The sequence below is a fragment of the Anopheles funestus genome, chromosome 3RL (genome assembly GCF_943734845.2).
Source record: "Anopheles funestus chromosome 3RL, idAnoFuneDA-416_04, whole genome shotgun sequence".
Taxonomy (NCBI): Eukaryota; Metazoa; Arthropoda; class Insecta; order Diptera; family Culicidae; genus Anopheles; species Anopheles funestus.
This window is the reverse complement of record NC_064599.1, coordinates 44,222,900-44,242,043: the sequence shown is the minus strand read 5'-3', so window position 1 is coordinate 44,242,043 and position 19,144 is coordinate 44,222,900. Positions and strand designations below refer to the sequence as shown.

The following is a 19,144-nucleotide window of genomic DNA, read 5'->3' as shown; positions in this document are numbered from 1 at the left end:
GCATTAATAAACACGCGACATGCGCAAGTTATTTGTTTAAGTTTACGAATATTCATGTTTCGTGCTTCTAAAATGTCGTATGAAAGAGGAAGATACAAATAAACATGCGGTGTTGATGTCCTCGGTAGAAAAAAGTAAAACAAAAAAAGGATAATTTTTTATGCATTTGTTACATTTCAGTGGTTAACAAACGTCATATGTCACCCGTCTAAAACTATTGCCAACCGAGTATTTAATTTGAACTTTCTAATGGTATCATTTAAAAAGTATTAACGCAAATGGACGTGCTCGGATATGTTCATGCCTGTTAGCTAATAATCAAGCGTGGTAAGTGCAACTGGGACGAGTCGGAATGTAAAAAGGAAGTTTCTGAGTTTCTGACGGAACAAACAAACATTGCATGGTACAACATTGAATTTTGCTGTGAGCAATATTTCTCCAATGTATGCACCGGGTGCATTGACAATTTGAACATTATCGGCTATGCAAAGAGCACAAATAACAAAAAAAAAACACCCATTCAAACCATCTCACTTAGGCACTTACAGCAACGAAACGTAGCCATAATTGCATAGCACGTGCTCCATAAAGTACCCCTTTGGGCTCGGTAGCGTTATCGAGCAGTATTGGCTACAATTAATTTAACGACAGCAACAGCACCCGCTGACTTTGGCTGGAACAATCGACGGCTGCGAAAGGACAAAAGCGTGTAAGGCTGGTGGACACGGTGCAACATGAGTTAATGGTAACGATGCTCGGGTAGGGTATTATGCCGCTTACATTGCATGGACATATGGTTCGTGAAGGACATCGCTTTTTTCCAGCGTATGATAGCAAATATGTAAAAAATGTAAATGCTCTCATTTTGCTTCATTATTTATGGACATTCTTTAATCTAGACTTGGTGTTCATTTGACGGATATCAAAAATGTGCATGTTAAAATAACCGTTTGGTTTCCAGTGTTACATATTGATAGTTGCTGTTAGGTTGGTTTGAAGTTTTAATGTTTGACATAATTTTAAAAAACCTGTTTTTATCTTTGTTATATACAAAGATAATGCAAATTAAATGTACAGCTCAAAGAACTATGTTATAACACATCCGATTATGTGGCTTAGAAAATACTTGGCCAAATATTGAATTCATAAAGCTTCTTACTGATCCCTGAAAGGTTTATTATTTATTTGCTTCTAGACCTGTGATTTAGGAATTTGTTTGTGTGTAAAAATTATTTCCTTAAATTTTGTTTATAATAAAAACAGAAAATTGTTTGGGATGGTTCACGATAGTCCTCTAACCCTCATGTTCGTTACACTACCGCAGGACACTGATTGTGTCCAGTAACAGTAACGCTGCAGCAAACGCCAGAGGGTGATGATATGCACGATGCACCCCAAAAACAATGACGAAAGGATTGACTATTCATTCACCACGACGACCGGACCTACGCCATAACCGTTAGCTCCGATGGTAACATTAAAAGAAGCATAATGAGCACCAACAATGGGGAAATCGGGCATGTTTGGGCTATCGACGGGACAACACGATTGTTCCAACATTAGCAGAAGGCATGACTTGCAGTAGCGTGAAGGGATTAAACTATTGCTGATGATGTACATCGTTGTTGGGCTCCTATTTGATTGTTTGCTGATACTGTTTTTAAGCTTGACATTTTTATTGTTTTCGGCACTTTTATGCACTTTTGCTTTAACTGTTTCGGTTACGTAGTCAAATACTAGCGTTAAGTGACACATGTGTGGATTGAAGGTTATATAAATTTTAAATGAAAAGAGCATTCAATTTTATCAAAACTGAAGACTGATTGTTCTCCTATATACAAGCAATATCAAACTGCACCGCGATCGCAGTGCATAAAACGATTCGAAACGATTGATTCATGCAAAGAAGCTTGTATTTTATGACTATATGTGCAAAAAAAATAAATAGAATAAAAAAATAAAAATATAATAATATAAATATATAAAATTAAACATATAAATAAATTTAAATAGAATAAACAAAATATGGTGGTATATGTGATAAACGGCGCCGGCCAACACGGCAGGACTGGAGTTGAAATCCCATCCGGACCGTCTCCCGGTAGCATGGACTGAATATCCTGCTATGTGGTAAAATAAGTCTTGATATGACCAGGCAGTTCTAACCGAGCAAAAAAAAAAATAAATAACCGAGCAAAAAAATAAAAAAATAAATGTTAAATGTTTGTTTGATATGTTTTTCTTTGTCACTATTTTTTTCGTGCTCTAATTAAAGTTTTTTTTAAACTTTTTTATATTTACATAGAACATTTTATGTTCATATTTTTACACCTACGTAGATATGGTATTAATTTAACTGTATCCTCAATAAGATGCAATAGTATTGATTCAAACTTCTACCTTCATTAGGTTTCTCATGTAAAATATTCCTCCCTTGATATTATACCTAAATATTACACTAACAAGCAGACATTATTCTTGGTGGAGGGATTGTTAACCAATAGCGAATAAAAGATAAATTTGCATAAAAATAATGCAATGAGCTGTGACACATCCGAATTGCCTATGTACACGCAAGGATTACGCGTGTAACTAGTAACGAAAACGCTCTCAGAGAACTGTGAATGATGCTGAAAGTGTGCATCTGCAAGAAATCATCCTAACGCCCTGTATCTAATTTTTATTTGCTTTGAATAATTGAATTGATACCGATCGATATGCTGCCATAAAATGCATACAATCGGCTGACGAACAGAGAAGGAAATGTGATGTTACATTTGATGAGCATTACAAATTTTACGGCGTCTGCTTTAGCGAAAAAATAGAACAATTTCACGGTCAGTGCTGAGTGACCATCGAAGCGATGAGAAGATTCGTACTGTTTGCGTATAGGACAGCTGTACCTCAAGTCGGACCTAAAGTTTTGAATATGATGAACATGATAAACGGGATAAGAAATATTTTGATTCTATCGCATGGCCAATAAATGAAGTAATTTACCGTAATTGAGTGATGATGATTTAAATATCATTTTTTTAACGGCACAAATTGTAGTTTAGTTTTGTGTGATAAATGTTCAGATTTGAAAAATGTTATTTTTTTATTAAATTCATAATGAACAAGGATTAACTGAGAGTGAAATGAAATAATCATTACAGTTGACCGAGTAACAGACTTGAATCATGCATAAAAAATGTGTCCTTATCATAAAGTGAATAAAGTGAGAAAAATATTGAACTAGAAATATAATCGAAACAGTAAAATCATTTAGTTATTTGCATCAGACCATGGAACCTTTTTCTTTCAAATGCTCTAAACTACATTTAAAAATAAGGGTTTAAAATTTTAAAATTCTTTCTGTTTTATACTCTGCGTTTCCTCTCAGAAACTCGGAGAAACGACTAAATACGGCGACGGTTGTCTAAACGGTTAGGTTAAATATGGTATCACTCAAACCCAAGTGTTAAGTGTTTACTTACTATGATAATATCGTTGATTGAACAGTTTCTTTAAAAGGTGTCCAACCTTGAAAAGAAATGTTTTCCTGTTCCCTGCTGTTTTGTAACTTTTCTTGAATAAGGCTCTTTTTAATAGAGTACTACAAACATCATTAATACCATTAGCGGTACAGATTACAGTAAGTCATTACTTTTAATTATGATCTCACCATTCCTCAATGTGGTTAAATGAGAAATAAAAAAGGGCCTTGCGGTCATTGCATTGAAAGAAAAGTTTGTGAAAGAAATATAAAACACACCAAAAATGGTTATTACGAAAAACTCTAGCACGCCGTTGTTAAGAGAACTTAGGGACACATTTCGAAGATGATTGATTCTAGTGCATCATATTGTGGACATTCGTATGGTCATCAATTGCCAGCTGAATGACAGTGACATAGACCCGTAAGCAATACCCCCAGCGCGCAAAAACTATTACGCAAAGTCATCTAAAATCTGAATAGAAGGACGAGAACAAAAAAAAATGGAAACACCAAATTCATAGAAAAGTTAGTCCCGCAGGAACCGTGCAGTTGATGCGAATATAGTTTCGTTAGAAGGGTCCCTTTGTTCTCCTAGGGGATTATTTATTTAATTCAAACAAAACTAAGCTATCATTGCTGCAACACAGCGTACATAAATATGATGTCTATATGAAGTGTCTTCGACATACAGGAATGTTCTGGTGATGAAATAAGTTGAATAAAATATCGGTAAATTATAAAGAGAGCATTTATTCAGAAACACATGCATCTTCTCGCTATAGAAATGCAAGTACCACATAAAGAACACAAAATTCTTTAATGTCCATCCATATAATGTCCGAGTTTTCATTAAAAAAATTCACACACATATATTCTACATTCTATCTGTTTCTGATTGACTGTCAGTCATAACTTTTTCGGTAAATTGATTCATCTACAGGGGTTTGAAATTTAGCCATACGTGTCCGAAACGAGTGGTACACGCATGGATTTTAAGACCAAACAAGGATAATGAGATTTCTGAAGGTCAACGATAAGGTTAACATGCGATGAAGATTGCATGATGTTTTGCATGGGGAAAGTGAAAATGCTAAGCACCGATTGGAAATGATATGAAATAATCCCAACCGTACTTGCTATTAGGCGGATTATTTATGCATGTTGGTGAAATTTGTTACAAACGTGGCATAGGAGGGAGAAATTTTAGGTATTTAAAACTTTTAGGTATCTATCGATACATTTGGATGTACAAATATAACGCAAATCAGAATGTTTTAATTAATTTTTTGTGTGCTTGGTTCTACTTAATTCCGCTTAGGATTTCTCCAAGTGCAATTGATATATTATAATACGTATTGGTTTAACTCCTGCAAGTTACCAAAATTGTAATAACTTTGATTTCTATTCGCTGAGAGAGTATTAAAATGGTGTTGTAAAGTGCAAAGTGACATCGTTCTACTTCGAAATTCGGAATTCCGGACACTATTCAAAATACATATATAATTGTTTATCAACTTGATTAAATGGAAAAGTTCTGCAAATAAGATATTCATGAATATTGAAATAAATTAAATTTCGTGACTAACATATAAAAAAGCCGTACTCTAATGTCAATAGCTTCCGAATACCTTCAGTTGATTGAGGAATTATTATATTTTTGTTTCAGAAACATTTGCCTTGGCATCAGTAACTCCATTAGCTCTTCGGAAGATGGGTCTTTCATGTGCTATAAAAGCTCTTCGATATGATTGTTTTCCATTTGCAATCCAAAACATTAGTTGAATGTCACAAGTTCATTGATGATTTGCTCTATGGTGGAATTGGCGTGAGAAGATTCTGAATATTCCTTCTTATATAAAATATTTTCTCAATATTGTTCATTCGGCACAGTGCAGCGCATAAGGCTCTCGAAGCAAATTTTCGCTCATTAAAAGGGATATATCTATAACATTTTTGTTTGCTGGTTGTGTGAGCACTCGTTCAAAGAGGTGCTTGTTATTATGGCGTCAAATGTATTGAATTCAGCTATACGTTTAGAGCCATTTGTTAAAAGAAAGTCACTTGCAGATACTAGGTATAGCCAAATGGTAATATTTCTTAATATAATGCGGCTTTGTTGGTAAGGAAAAGTTGAATATACAAACTGGATACAAACTTATGACCAAAAAATGGGGACTGTATAGTAAATCACAATCCAAAATTGGTGTTTTTAAGAATGAAGTAAAATTCTACTCTTTTGATTGTGATCTTGACTGTGCAAGATGAAAAACACACGAAGACAACATTGTGCTTGACGTTGCTGGTAGTTCTGTTAATAGAAAATTTAATTTTGACATCTGCATAGGTCTTAACGCCTTAGCGAATAACGCATTTAATGCTATCAAAGACTTACTCCTCGCGGAGTAATATCCGTATCACGTGCATAGAAGAAGAACTGACCATTGCTTTGGACCTTAGGAAATATCTTACAGAGATACGCTCGAATTAAACTTATGTGGTAATTTTAGCATTAGTGCTTTGTTGAGCCAATGGTCTCGTCCGATAGGCGTAAAATAATAACGACTTATTTCGTTCAAGAACTGGTCGCGGTAGCAATGTAGAATTGTATGCATTAGGAAATGCATTGAAGCATGGTGAATTATCCGTTCTGATTCACATCTGCGGCGATGTCCCTCAAAAGCGAATTGTTGCTGATGTCGTAAATTAGAAACCTTTTGAAAATGGTTCAATTCAGCATCCTGGAATTTGTTACGCATACGATTGATATGCGTCTGCAAATGTAGTCTTCAGCTAGCAAAACAGCAAATGTTGCCCATTGTACCCACTACACCTACGGATGAGACAACTCCACGCGGTTCATGAAGACATCGTTTACTTTGTTTCATTTTTGCTACTTGAAATTTTAACACCTTGCTAGCTGATTGTTGCAACATTGGCACCGTTTTTTTCGTTTCCTTTTTCAGTGCTGATTGCGTACCTATTTATCATCGAAGATTGAGCAGCGATCAAAGTGTGAAACGATGTAACGAACCGTTCGATTGAGTGTGAAGTGAAAGAAGGAAATATTTTTTTTTCGCTTTTTAACGGTCACGTTATTCTTTTGGAATAGTAAATGCAATGCTTACAGTTTTGTGAGTGCATATACATCTTCCGCAAACTTTTGTTTCTTTGTTGATGTAAAAGCTTTCATTGCTTCGGAGAGACAGCAAGAAAGATCGAACAAAAGGCATCATGATTTGTTTTACGTCCTAATTGTTGTTTGATTCCGATTGATTGATAAAAAAGGTCGGTCCTAGGAAGTAGAAAAAACTGATCAAAATAAAAAATAGAAGCACGTGCGACGTTTACATAACGTGCGTGTCAACCGACACAGGCAGGTAAGTGTGTGATGCAGCCAGTACCACCACTAATCACGACTCTTGACCTTTCATGAGCAGCTAGCAGATTGTGAGCCTTGGTGCGTTGAAGTTCAGTGATGGAAAAAGCGACATAAACTTGTGGGATAAGGGCATGAATTGAGGAATGAGGCATCCTTCCTACACAATGAACTGTGGATTCCGTTAACCGGGCCTCATATTTCAGTTTCTTTGTCAAATGCGAAAGAAGGAACCGAAGGAATGGTTTTTAAAACCGAATGAAAAAATCGAAAAAATTAAACAATGGCTCCCTCAAATGCACACACCGGCACGTGGGTGATAAATATTGCAGCTGGCAAGCCGTAGGAGTTCCTATCGATGAAACACTTTTATCAAATGCACAGAAGAATTGCGTTTATAAAAAAATCTTTATAAATTTCAAAAAAATGCCGGATTTGAAAAAAATCAATGTAATCGTGTACAAAACTTTAAAAACACATAAAATCAAGTGAAAGGTGTTAATAAATATTGATAATTACAGTTCTTATATCAAGTTAGTGCAAGAATTTTTCGTTCAATCAATCGACGAATGTTATGTAATTCATGTTTATAATATCATTAGATAAATTAATCCACCGGGGGCGGCCCGGTGGTGCATGTGATAAACGGCGCCAGTCCACACGGCCGGACCGGGTTCAAATCCCATTCGGACCGTCCCCCCGTAGCAAGGACTGACTATCCGGCTACGTGGTAAAATAAGTCTAGTAAGCCAGAAATGGCCGGCGTGACCTGTAAGGTCGTTAAGCCAAGAAGAAGAAGAAGATAAATTAATATTTGGTGACTAACTGTCGATGAATGAACAAACAAATCACGACCGATAACCCTTCCCCTCACACATGTGTTTGTATGTTCATGGGCCTTGTAACACAATACGAAGCAACATGAAAGTTGACTTTACATTTCCTTCCTCAAGGTGCATTTAACAAACGTTGTGCAAACACCGGGTGCTAGCTCAACACCCGCATTCTAAAGTTAATAGAAAAAAAAGTTTACGTTACACGTGCGTTATGCATTCCAATTTTTCAGACCATTAAAATTGTGTGCCACATTCTTCCGTTCGTCCTTTTGTGTAAATGATCGTGATCTGTTTTTTTCTTCCTTTTCTCTTTATAGTGTAGATGTTATAGAAAACTTCCAAGCAATTGGTTGTGAATAGCATACTTACTATCGTATGAGTATGCTTCAACAATACATATGTACTCTGTATTGTCACAAGGGAACGTTTCCGGCTCCACGGGTGCTCGTTTAATAGAAGGAAGGAAAAGCTTCTGTATAACTTTGATATTCCAAGGTTGACAAAAAAATCCTTTCCCTACGATTGTTTACCAGTTGCTTCAAGATTGCTTCCAGTGTCATATAACTGGGCCGCATACATGGGAGATGTACGATTTTCGAGCTAGGATGCACGATGACAGCCAAAGATTAAAAAAGCACAATAGAATAATTGGAACAAAACTGTACGATAAAAAATTGAACAAAAGCTCTTAAAGAATACTGGTTATTTCCCATTCAGCAATTTCAAACTGGTCGATTTAATGAAACTTTTGATGCACAAGATAATTAGTTTTGGATTCTGACACATGATCAATTTATATAGTTTTAAGCACGATTATCAATGACTTTTTTTCAATGCAAATATTATTTGCACACTTGCTACTAACACACCAGTACGTCAAAGTAGAAATGTTTAAGAACCGGATTTTAGTACTTTAATCATTTTAGTACAAACCTCAGCTCATGGATCGTGCACAAACAGATGTCAAAGTGTGATGTGATCGCGAGTACATTCTTCATTATTGAAAACAAGAAGAATTGACATTCAATTAAATTAATTTGCTATTCCAACATTGTCCTATCTAAATGTGAATAAAACCGGTAATGAAACTAGACTAGAACGCCATGAGAATACACAGTATAACAACATTGCAGCGATGATGAGAAAGACGGCGACCAAAACAATGGAATCAATATCCTTTTGTATGTTACAATGCTATTAAAATAAAAGTTTTAAAGTATGTATGTTTATGAATTGGATCGCAATTTGACACGGTCACATTTGCCTTTGTTTGGTAGCTAATGATTTAATGCAGGGAACCATGGTGTAGTTACTTCACCCACATCAAATCTGTGACCACCGCACACATCGTGAGAATCTGAAAATCGTCCACAACCAATGCTTAAGAAAAGTTTGTCTTCCCCCTAGGATGATGGAAAGTGATAATTCCTATTGTCCATTTCGCTGGCAGTAAGCATGCAATGTGAAAAATATTTTGAAATAAATGCTTCCCTTTACACAAGGACAACTATTAGGATGTGTTGTTATTTTATACCGGTAGGACGTTATATGCTGGATTAATGCAATTTTTATAACTTTATAAAATGTAATCTACATTCCATTGCTTTTGCATTTCACGCTTCACAGTAACGCTAAATAATGATAACGATCTCCGATCACCTCACAGTTCGTTCAATGTATGCTCTCTTGAATGATCATGACTTGATAAGAAGTTCATTCACCTGCAGTATTTTAAACTAATGCGATAGAGCTATACGGTGAGAGATTTCTATGTGTAACTACAGTTGAACAGCAGATTTCGAGTGGAACGTTTCAGTGGTGTGAAATTAGGCAGAACAAGTGCTTCAAACATGTTGAAAAGTGTACTATACCTAACTTATGTTCTTATCTGGTTCAATGCCATCGGTTATGGTGCGGATATCCGAAGATCTTTTAACATAAGCCAACTAAGTTCCTCGGACCCGGCACGATACCATGCTCTACGCTTGTTCAACAATGATCATCCAAACCGTTTAAGGCCTGCATTGAAAAGTAATTAATTTAACTATGCATTGAGACTGTATTTACAGTTTTTATGTTTTCTTGCTTTTTTCTTTCAGAGTGTCCGATCGCAAATATGCTATTCCCGGTGAGTTAATAGAAAGAGGTCAGTTGCGAATTAATGAATAATAAAAGTTATGTTTTGCTGTGGTACTATTTCAACTTAAAGGTGAAGATATTTTCAACCGAAGAGCCGTACTTTTGTCCGGCAGTTTTTATAAGCGCGGACTCACTGTTGGCTTCAGCACTGTGCCTCAAAATGATGCAACCATCCGATGATCATCCTTCGAGTCACATGTTCGTGATGGTAGAAGCAGAGCATGTCTTCTATTACGAAGGTGGTCGCCGGTACATAAACAAAATTTTCTATCATCCCAAACTGGACGAGGAGCCGGCGTATCACAATGTAGCCGTTGTCAAGCTGCGCAACCCAATGTACGTGAGTAGAAGTTCGCCTAACAGCATGTATCGTTCATATGTTTTTTCTTATGTTGCAGTCGCGAAACTGTAACACCAAACGGCCAAAGTATAGTGGCCTGTTTGTGGTCCGAAATGAGCCTTCGCAGTGACAAAGTGTATCTGGGCGAGTGGTTTAAATATCAACCAGGTAGGGCGAATTGGGAAAACACCAATGGAGCAATATGCAACTGTATCTACCTACACCTTTTAACATTACAGAACAAAATGCTGCTTTCCGTTGGCTCGATCTTCCAGTCATGACGAGAAAGGAATGCCGAGAGGAACTATCGAAAAGTAAAGTGATCATACCAGAATTCGATCGTGGAATAGTTGAATCGCAACTATGTGTGAAGGATAAGAAAAATCGAACCATGATCGAGTTTTGTGAAGTACGCTCTTCAGGACCATTGTTCATGACACTCGGTAGCACGGTGTACGTGGTCGGAATGCCAACAGTACATATCGATGACTGCAATGTACATATTGAGGTGTTTAATAGGGTGTCATCGTTTCTGGACTGGATTGAGGCTATAGTGTGGCCTCATGTGGAAATTCCTTAAGTACATGATGCGAAAACAATAAAGGCGAAGAATATAAATAAGGTTATCATCAAAATACTGAATAAATGTTATTTATTGGCTAGCGCTGGTTGGATGGATAATAAATTATTTGTATTGGTATTTGTCAAAAGTTAACTGTCTGAAAAGTTTTGAAGTTTTTTTCGAACAATTTTGTGTCAATTGTTTATTGAATAGTAATTTTCTACAGACATTTATCTAACCTTTTGATATGTTATATTTTAACTTTGATATGGATTGTTGAAACAAGATTATACTAATACACATAAAACTAAAGCAAATAAAAGAAGCCTAAATGGATAAAGATAAATCAATGATAGTTTTACTTTATTTTGTTTCAATGTCTAGCAACTTTGAAAGATGTGATTTAAACATACATTAGGTTAAACAGGTAGTCGCCGAGATACATGATACCTTTTATACGCAAAATCCTAGATACGCGGATTTTAAAATGTAACAGTTAAGAATTTATATTGTGATTCAGTGTTTGGCGACCTTTCCAATCCAGGCCAGCATTACCACCAAAACTATTCAACAGATTATGGTTGAGAGACTTCCGGAGGCCAAAGTAGCCGTAGAGTCACCTTCTGTAAATAGGCGATGGGTTTGGAAGGATATAACATATGTATATATCAGGATATCAACAATCACGTCAGTCCAGAATATCAACAATCGTCGTCAGTCCAGTGCAGCACACTATAAATATTTGCTGGTCAACAACAAATTTCCTCATGGACTGTTAATGCAGAAGATGGATTGAGCGTCTTCGGCTTGCTCAGTATGCTCACAGGTGGAGACCCTGGACCACAAGTTTGCCAAGTGCCCTAGGGTATCTTATGCTAGGAGCATACTGTTGCAAAAATTGTGGTCATCGTTCCGAACAATTCCATCATGTTTTCTATTTTCATTCCTTCATGTTTTCCATTCATTGTCGAAACGATTTTGTAAGATGTTTTTAATAAACATTTTTATGACAAAATATCACAAAACATAGGTTAGTTTAGATTAAATTAGATTCGATTAGATATTTCTGATGATGTTAAGGCAGTGATTAAAGAAGGCAGTAGGCTCAAGCATATGCGCCCTAGTTCAACAATGTTTCCCTGTGCAATTTTCATCATTTTGTGTTTTGATAATATACACTATTACTCTTGAAGATTACCTGTATAGAATTAAATTGTGGTTTAGAAAGTACAGAACGTGTCTAATTCTTTGACGGTATACAATTTCGTTATACCAATGTGGTTTCAATACAACCTTTTTCCCAAAGGGTACCCAAAAATCTCCAATCTTTTTATATTTCAGTTTTGTTTTGAATTATTTTGTTTGCAATGATATACATTTACTTCAGCAGGCTTGCTGTGAAAATTGTTTTCAAATTAAATTTCATTACAAACAAAAACTGTTCTTAGATAATTGCTGGTTTGATATTACATTTCAAGGCTTTAGTTTATACGTTTAGTTAAAAAAACAATTCAACACGAAGTTCCTATAAAGAATACCAACAGTGAATGAAGCAAATTAGCGTGTAGGGTGAACATTAGACACAGGGCGTAGAGTTATGCGTGTATCGTTTTCTCCGGTAATTATAGACTTTGGTTAAGACATTTACCAGCATTGGTAAGTTGAGAACTGGTCGTCCTGGTGTGTTTTAGAAATGGTTTGTGGTTTCATGTTATTTGATGTTTTTTTAGAACTTTTTTTATCGGATATATAACAAAAAAACAGAAATGTTCACAATAGTTTTAAGTCGTCGTTCTAGAAAAAAATGAAGAAAGTTGAGGGAAATCCAGTTTTTCCCAAGGATATGCAGCCGTCATATGAAGATAAAACGGGTTAAAAATATTTTAACAAGAAATTTGAAGAATAATAGAAAACATTTTTATTATCTTCGGAAAGCTACTGAAAAGTGAATGAAACGTAATGAATAGTTTTTTATTTCTATTTTACAGAACAAACGGAAAATATATTGATCTACGTTTAACCAAGACACAAAACGACACAAATTGTCGAATGTTACGGATGCATGAAAAATCTGAATACCTTTCCACCAGGCGCTTTTGAAAATTTTGATTTGCCCTCAGTTGTCTTCTTACCTGAGATATGGTCTGGAACAGATAAATTGCAACTAATAAAGACAGCAAACGGTTCATCTAAGTTCGCGTATTCAGATTCTACAACATGGATGAATATCCTGGTTGCGAAATATGTTCAAAGGGGTAAGTAACGATGACGGCAAATGGAAATTATTTCAAGCGTAACGGCAATGTGTATGGAAGATGACATCCCCTGCGAACGTCTCAAATGTTGCCGAACGTAATTAACTTCGAAATTGGTAATAAAATGGTGATAATATCATGTTACCAAATATCCGATCGTTCTGCCAAAATTCCCATGCACGTTACAGGGTAGGGAAGAATTTGGGCATAATTTATTCCTCCTGCGTGATTATCAGATATCATCAACAGTATTTTTCAAACCATCTGAACTCGGAATTTGATGCAAAGATTTGCTTTTTCTCACGTTGAGAGCATATTTTGGGATCAACTTCATAGGATGATGGGATGCTGTTCGCTGGAATTGTACTGGTAGCCGAATTATATTTTTATAGACAACCGTTAACAGCCGGTACAGAAAGCATCAACTCGTATGCTTTGTAAAAGAAGTATCGTAATTAGAAGTATCAGTTGTCGTGCGGCTTATTCGTAACGTTTGTGGGTCGCGTAACTAAAACGGTCGGTCACCAGAGTTAGCTAGAACGAATCATAAATGGAGTTGGCTGTCACATAAACTGACCGCACGGGAGATATTTCGTGATTTTAGCTGACCTTCTTTTACGTCCATTTTATTCATTTGACAGACCTGTGATTAGGGCGGCAGTTAATTTTAACCACAACGTACGGTTTCTGTGAGCAAATGAAAGGCTTTTATGTTGGGCAATAATCATTCACTTACCTACTTATTTTACCTACTTTACCTACTTTATTTTAGTCTGGTCTTCCAGGTCACGCTTGCGCGATTCCAGGGGTCACACACTTTTACGGTTTGATCAAACATATTAATCATTAGTACAGTACTGAAGTTAGGCAAAATTTAGCATTGCAAGTTTCTAAGTCCACCGGTTATGTGTCTAAATGAACAAGTGGTTGGATGAATTGAAGTAGTTCTGAAACGTTTAACATTTTTCAAATTATTTGTTTTAGTTATTGAACACAAATCATTTTTAATAGCGAGTTGAGTAAAAGGACGAAAAGTGAATAATAGTCCAGTAGTACAGTCATCACCACCACTAGATGCATCATTAATCATTGTTATCATTATCACACTATTCTTTTCTGTACTTTTTTACCTCATGACAAATGTTATCTTTATTCCAGATTACGAGTAAGTATTTAAATAGCGAATTAAAAACTAAAAATCTGATAGGTATTAAGGTTTCAAAGTAGATCACACTTTTGCATTCAGCTTAAAATATATCAAGCGAAACACGGTTATCGGAGAGAAAGGTTCTCAACTCTGTAGCGGCTATTTTATTAAGCTTTTTCTAGCACTATGGGTTAAATTTAACAGGATTATGTAAGACCAGTTTTAATGTTACTAGGGCGTGACATTTTATTTTATGTTTAGTAACTTTCTATCAGCTTCAATCGTGAAAAAACCACACCGTTGCGATTAATTGTTTTGCAACGGTCAAGACAATTTCTTGTCAATGTGCCCACATTCACTGTTGGCACCATGTGCATAGAAATCAGTTTGTCATCTGTAATAGCACAAGGATGATCTAAATCCACGAACAATCCAATCGGTCATGACAATGTTCGTGGTCGAAATTCCCGCATAATTTGAACACTGAAGCACCGTGGAGAAATGACATTCGGGAATGGAATGACACACAGAAAAAGAGGGCATTTGATGGTGAACTGGACCACGGTACGAAAAAGGTGGACATAGATTTATGTGAAAGGTGGTACTTGGGCCATTCAACATAGTTTGCTATTTGTGACCTGATGGTTTGGTAACAATGCGGGTTAAATATATTCAGCGTGTGTTGCGTTGTCTGTGTTAGGGATAAGAGTGTATAGTGCTTCCGAATTTCTTGATTAGTGTAATATCTAAGGAGTAAAGTTATTTCAAAACACCATCATAGTATTTTCTTCCTAATCTTTCGTTTCTTCTTAAAATATTAATGTCTCATGTACCATTAGATGATTTTAAGGTATTATGGACTTAGGACTTTTAATAATTTTAACCAGTTTTTCATTAACTTTGGTGGAAAATCATTTAGATTATTTTTGAACGTTTTTTTCACTTCGTTGTGAAACAGATTTTCTACAGGGTAGTAAATGAAACTGATTGTTGAAAAACCATCCAGCAAGATATACAAACGGATTATCAACTTTGCTTAAGCTCACCGAAGCAAAACTCATTCTTGTTGTTAATTATTTTTGCAGCCAAAGGTGTTGTGCACAAACGCTGAAGCGTAAATGAAAAATTATTTATGTAAATTGCGTGTCACAAAAGAAGTAGAAAAATCATTAACACATTTTTCTCATTTAGGATCAGGAAACCCCAAACAGAATGCACCTACCTGAACTGGATTGGATGTGCTAATCCTGTCAATGGCTTTACATGGTAACACCGAAACTACTTAGGAAAGTGTTATATTCCTTGATTTAGTGCAAATTAGTTTGCCACAGGTTGGTTGTAGATATTTGAACTTATGTGCAGGTATTCAGCATTGGTTGTACATTGATATTCTCGTGAGATAATTCGGATATGCATATTAGGGACATGTATAATGTTGTTTTCAAAACATTCCATTATATTCATTCCATAAACTTCTTTTGATAATTTCAGATGAGCGTATAGTATTTAAAACAAACTCTTACATGTATAAAAATCTGCTCATAACTTATTGTTAATGCCAAATAGTATCGTAAATGCATCATGATGTAAAGTTTATCGGTTTGGTCTGTCTTTACTAATTCGAGCATTGTATCTCTGGGGGAAAAGAACTCTTTATATTCTTCCTAGCCAATGGTTTTTTTCGATAAGACATACGCTGTGTTACAACAAAACTGATGTAGATTATAAAAGGAACAGTTCGAGACCTGGAAACCGGTTATGGGAAGACAAAATACCACGGTGTCATATATGAAAAGATACAAGAGGGCAAATTTCGTGTGTCTCAAGGTCATTGTCGGTGATTTTGCACATCCAAAAGAAACATGCGGCAAGAATGTGGTTATGTTTGGAAGAAGATAAATGTGTTGCTACATAACATCAACAATACATGTGATATTCGTGTTGATTGTACTATGATTAAAACTTGTGTAAAGATCGTATAGGATTTGTCATTAATTAAAACTGTTTTCCATTTCACCAACAGCAGCGTGAGCTTCGTACATGTGACTTCAAGGGAACTGTTGAATAGCTCCTCTTTCATATAAAACTTATCTACTTGTAACTGATTCCATTTCAACTACATTTCGCAATGCCCCTAATGGGTTTCAATTATTGAAAAAATGTTGAGCAATAATAAAGCTACAATAAATTTTCCTAACCCTGCACAATTAAATAATGAATCCTTGAATAAGGCTCTTCATGGAACTGTATTCGAAATGAAGCCTCGCTAACCGCCGATGCTCGTCACGGATTGGTGCCCATAATTGTTCTAATTGGTCTGCTCCTAATGAGCCAGTTCGCTGCCGGTTGTGCGAGGTGTTTTCGGTGTTTTGGTTTTAGATTTAAAGAAACGAATGTACCCAAGTGATGGGAAAGCAGTCAGAATTGTATTCTGACCGTCTCCGTTCAACCATACCGAGAAACAGGAAGTAAGTTGGCTTAACTTAATTAGTGAAAGCAAAGATGTGTTGCTCTGTGTGTATGCGTGTGATTAAAATTAGAACTCATTATTTACTCTACATACTCGTCCACTACAGGGATGGTGATATTTAAAATGTTGCGGTAATCGGATTAGATTTAAGATCGATCACGATCTATTTAGTCAAGCGGAAGTTTGATTTAGTTTTGGAATGTTTAAAGCATTTTTCTTGATAATTGTTTAGCATGGTCCCCATACAACATATGTACAGTAATTGGCAGCGATAGTTTCCAGCTGTCTGACAAATCAATGATATAAATATTTGTGAAACAGTTCAACACAACAATTAGTAATTTTCTTCACATTTATCAATATTTCCCATTCAATGCACCGTACCAGGTGCCGAATGTGTTGGTATAGTGAAACATGTCGACGCCATGCCTTCAGTGCACAACACGTGGTTTTGTGTGACTTGTTGTAGTAACTGGCTTAAGGATGGTTAGGATTAGCATTTTCACATTTTACTATGATCCAGCAGAATCGGGAGAAACATCATGTATCATGAAGATATTTAAATGCGCGTTTTCGGCTTGCAGAAAAATGTGTATGCTTGCGAATTCCGCACTAAAGCGAATGAACGACATACGGGTGCGCGTTTGGTCTACCATTCCGGTATCCCTATTGCTTTCGCTGCAGAGAACCGTGTTGCAGTTCCTGGTTCCTGGTTTTGTCAAAAAAAAAAATACCCACCGCTCGTTTAACGTTGCTCTTCTAGGCCTTTCGGTCTATCTCGCTCTAGTGCGTTTTGTGCTTGATGCACCCCTTCTGAGCAATCGCTTCCTGAAACAGCAGCAGTGTTGTCGGTGTGCGCGATGAAGCAGTAAAGGATGGAAGGAAAAACCGTTGAACGAAGCGAGATAGGTAAGCGATCGCTGAAGTACGATCCGAAACCGAGGGTCCCAACATTTAGGGTCGACCGGCAGAAACTTGATGTGTGCAGGACCTCTCGAATCGAATCGCAACTGTCCGACGTGAAGGACGTATTTCAGTGTCCCGGGAGCTATGTAACGTGCTCGGTAAAAGTTCACGTGGACGTTCGTCAGGACTTTAGGATTGTACCGCATGAAAGCCGTTAGTGTGACGATAGAGTTTAAAGTAGAACATACAAGAAAGCCTAAAAAAGACGAATGTGGTATATTAGTGCCCTAACTGTGTTCTTCAAAATTCAGCAAGTGAATGAATGTGTGGTATCATCTTTGGATTTAAATGCAAGAAAATAAACAAATCAACCGTTTTTAATCAACTAATGTGTATAGCAATTCTCAAATGGTGCCCTGAAATGGAGGTGCTCTGTGTTGAATACAACCAAAAACTTCTGGAATGTAAAAGTTTGCCGGCGTATGAATCGAGCAAAGAGTTTCAGTGAAACGAACCCATTTAAGAACACGTCTAAGAACAATACCGGCCGTTGAATTTTCTTGCAAGGAAGAGTCTGATCATACATAAGTACGCTAGCATCAACGGTAAGTACGTGCAGCAAGGAAGTAAGCAAATAACATTAGCAAGCAATAGTGCATTGGGTGTGAATACTTCCGGCTACCGGCTATGTGTTAATGTGCGTTCGGTTTCATGCTCTTTAAATTATCCGGTTGGTTGAGAGTTTTCCCACAATTTTGCACCCGTGAGCGTATTGGGGCTGTAAGTGAATCCCAAAATGTCTCCTTGAACGCCTCGCCAGACAAACATCACTTTCGTCGAAAGCTAGCGCTGTGCATACATGCGCGGTCTCATACCGTGACGGTAAATTTATGCACCGATCTTCTATAATATTGCCGTGTCCAAGGTGGTGTAAAGTCAGTCATGTGAGCTGTCTCGCAGTGGTAACGAGGCACATTCATTCGCGTAGCACACAAACGTATCTCAAAAACAGCTGGGATCATACGGTGGAAATGGAGAACAGATCGTTCATTTATTACATTACATGCGTCTGTCCATTCATGACCTGCGTGAAACGTTTAAAACATTCAGAATGTAAAAAAAAAATTTGGCTCTAGTTTATGAAATGCATTCGATAGGGTTAGGTTGGAGTCGGGTGCAAGTCTCGTGCATTACGGATATAAACCCACATACGGGTAGGCCGTATTATCGCCATGACCTGAAGAAATGCATTCAACCGAATCCTTTCGCGTGACGACTTGCTGAATGCACCTTTGGCTGCACATTGTTGATAAGACTTTTTAAGTTTTCTCACATCGAACAGCGAAAATTAAACGCATCGTGTTTCACACAACAATACTGAAGTTAATGTAATACTGCACTCATCAATGAAATTATAAATAGGTTAAGAATTTTTTACCTGTATAAAATTATATGAAATATTCAACCGTTTTGCTTATTTTTACATTATGTTTGTTGTTTAAAATTTTTGAAAATCTGTGACGACTTAAGAATACATCTCCAGTTTTAATTTTTTTTGAAATTGTGTTAGTGGGATCGAAATGAACTGTATTATAAACATTCACAATTGTAACAACAAAATCCGAAATTTAT

At 36.4% G+C, this 19,144-nt stretch overlaps 1 protein-coding gene across 1 annotated transcript; it reads left to right on the top strand.

The window, feature by feature from the left end:
- Positions 1 to 7,741: 7,741 nt before the first annotated feature.
- On the top strand, positions 7,742 to 10,887 carry LOC125769898 (serine protease Hayan-like). The gene is made up of 5 exons (XM_049438924.1): positions 7,742 to 9,724; positions 9,793 to 9,821; positions 9,903 to 10,168; positions 10,231 to 10,340; positions 10,412 to 10,887. Exons 1-5 carry the CDS (start codon positions 9,544 to 9,546, stop codon positions 10,750 to 10,752), a joined length of 927 nt encoding a protein of 308 aa, XP_049294881.1. The 5' UTR covers positions 7,742 to 9,543; the 3' UTR covers positions 10,753 to 10,887.
- Positions 10,888 to 19,144: the final 8,257 nt, after the last annotated feature.

Excerpts from the sequence above, each read along its gene's own strand:
- LOC125769898 (XM_049438924.1), top strand. The coding sequence starts at position 9,544 with ATGTTGAAAAGTGTACTATACCTAACTTATGTTCTTATCTGGTTCAAT. Across the intron at positions 9,822-9,902 it reads TCGCAAATATGCTATTCCCG|GTGAAGATATTTTCAACCGA; the intron begins GTGAGTTAATAG and ends TTCAACTTAAAG. Across the intron at positions 10,169-10,230 it reads GTCAAGCTGCGCAACCCAAT|TCGCGAAACTGTAACACCAA; the intron begins GTACGTGAGTAG and ends CTTATGTTGCAG.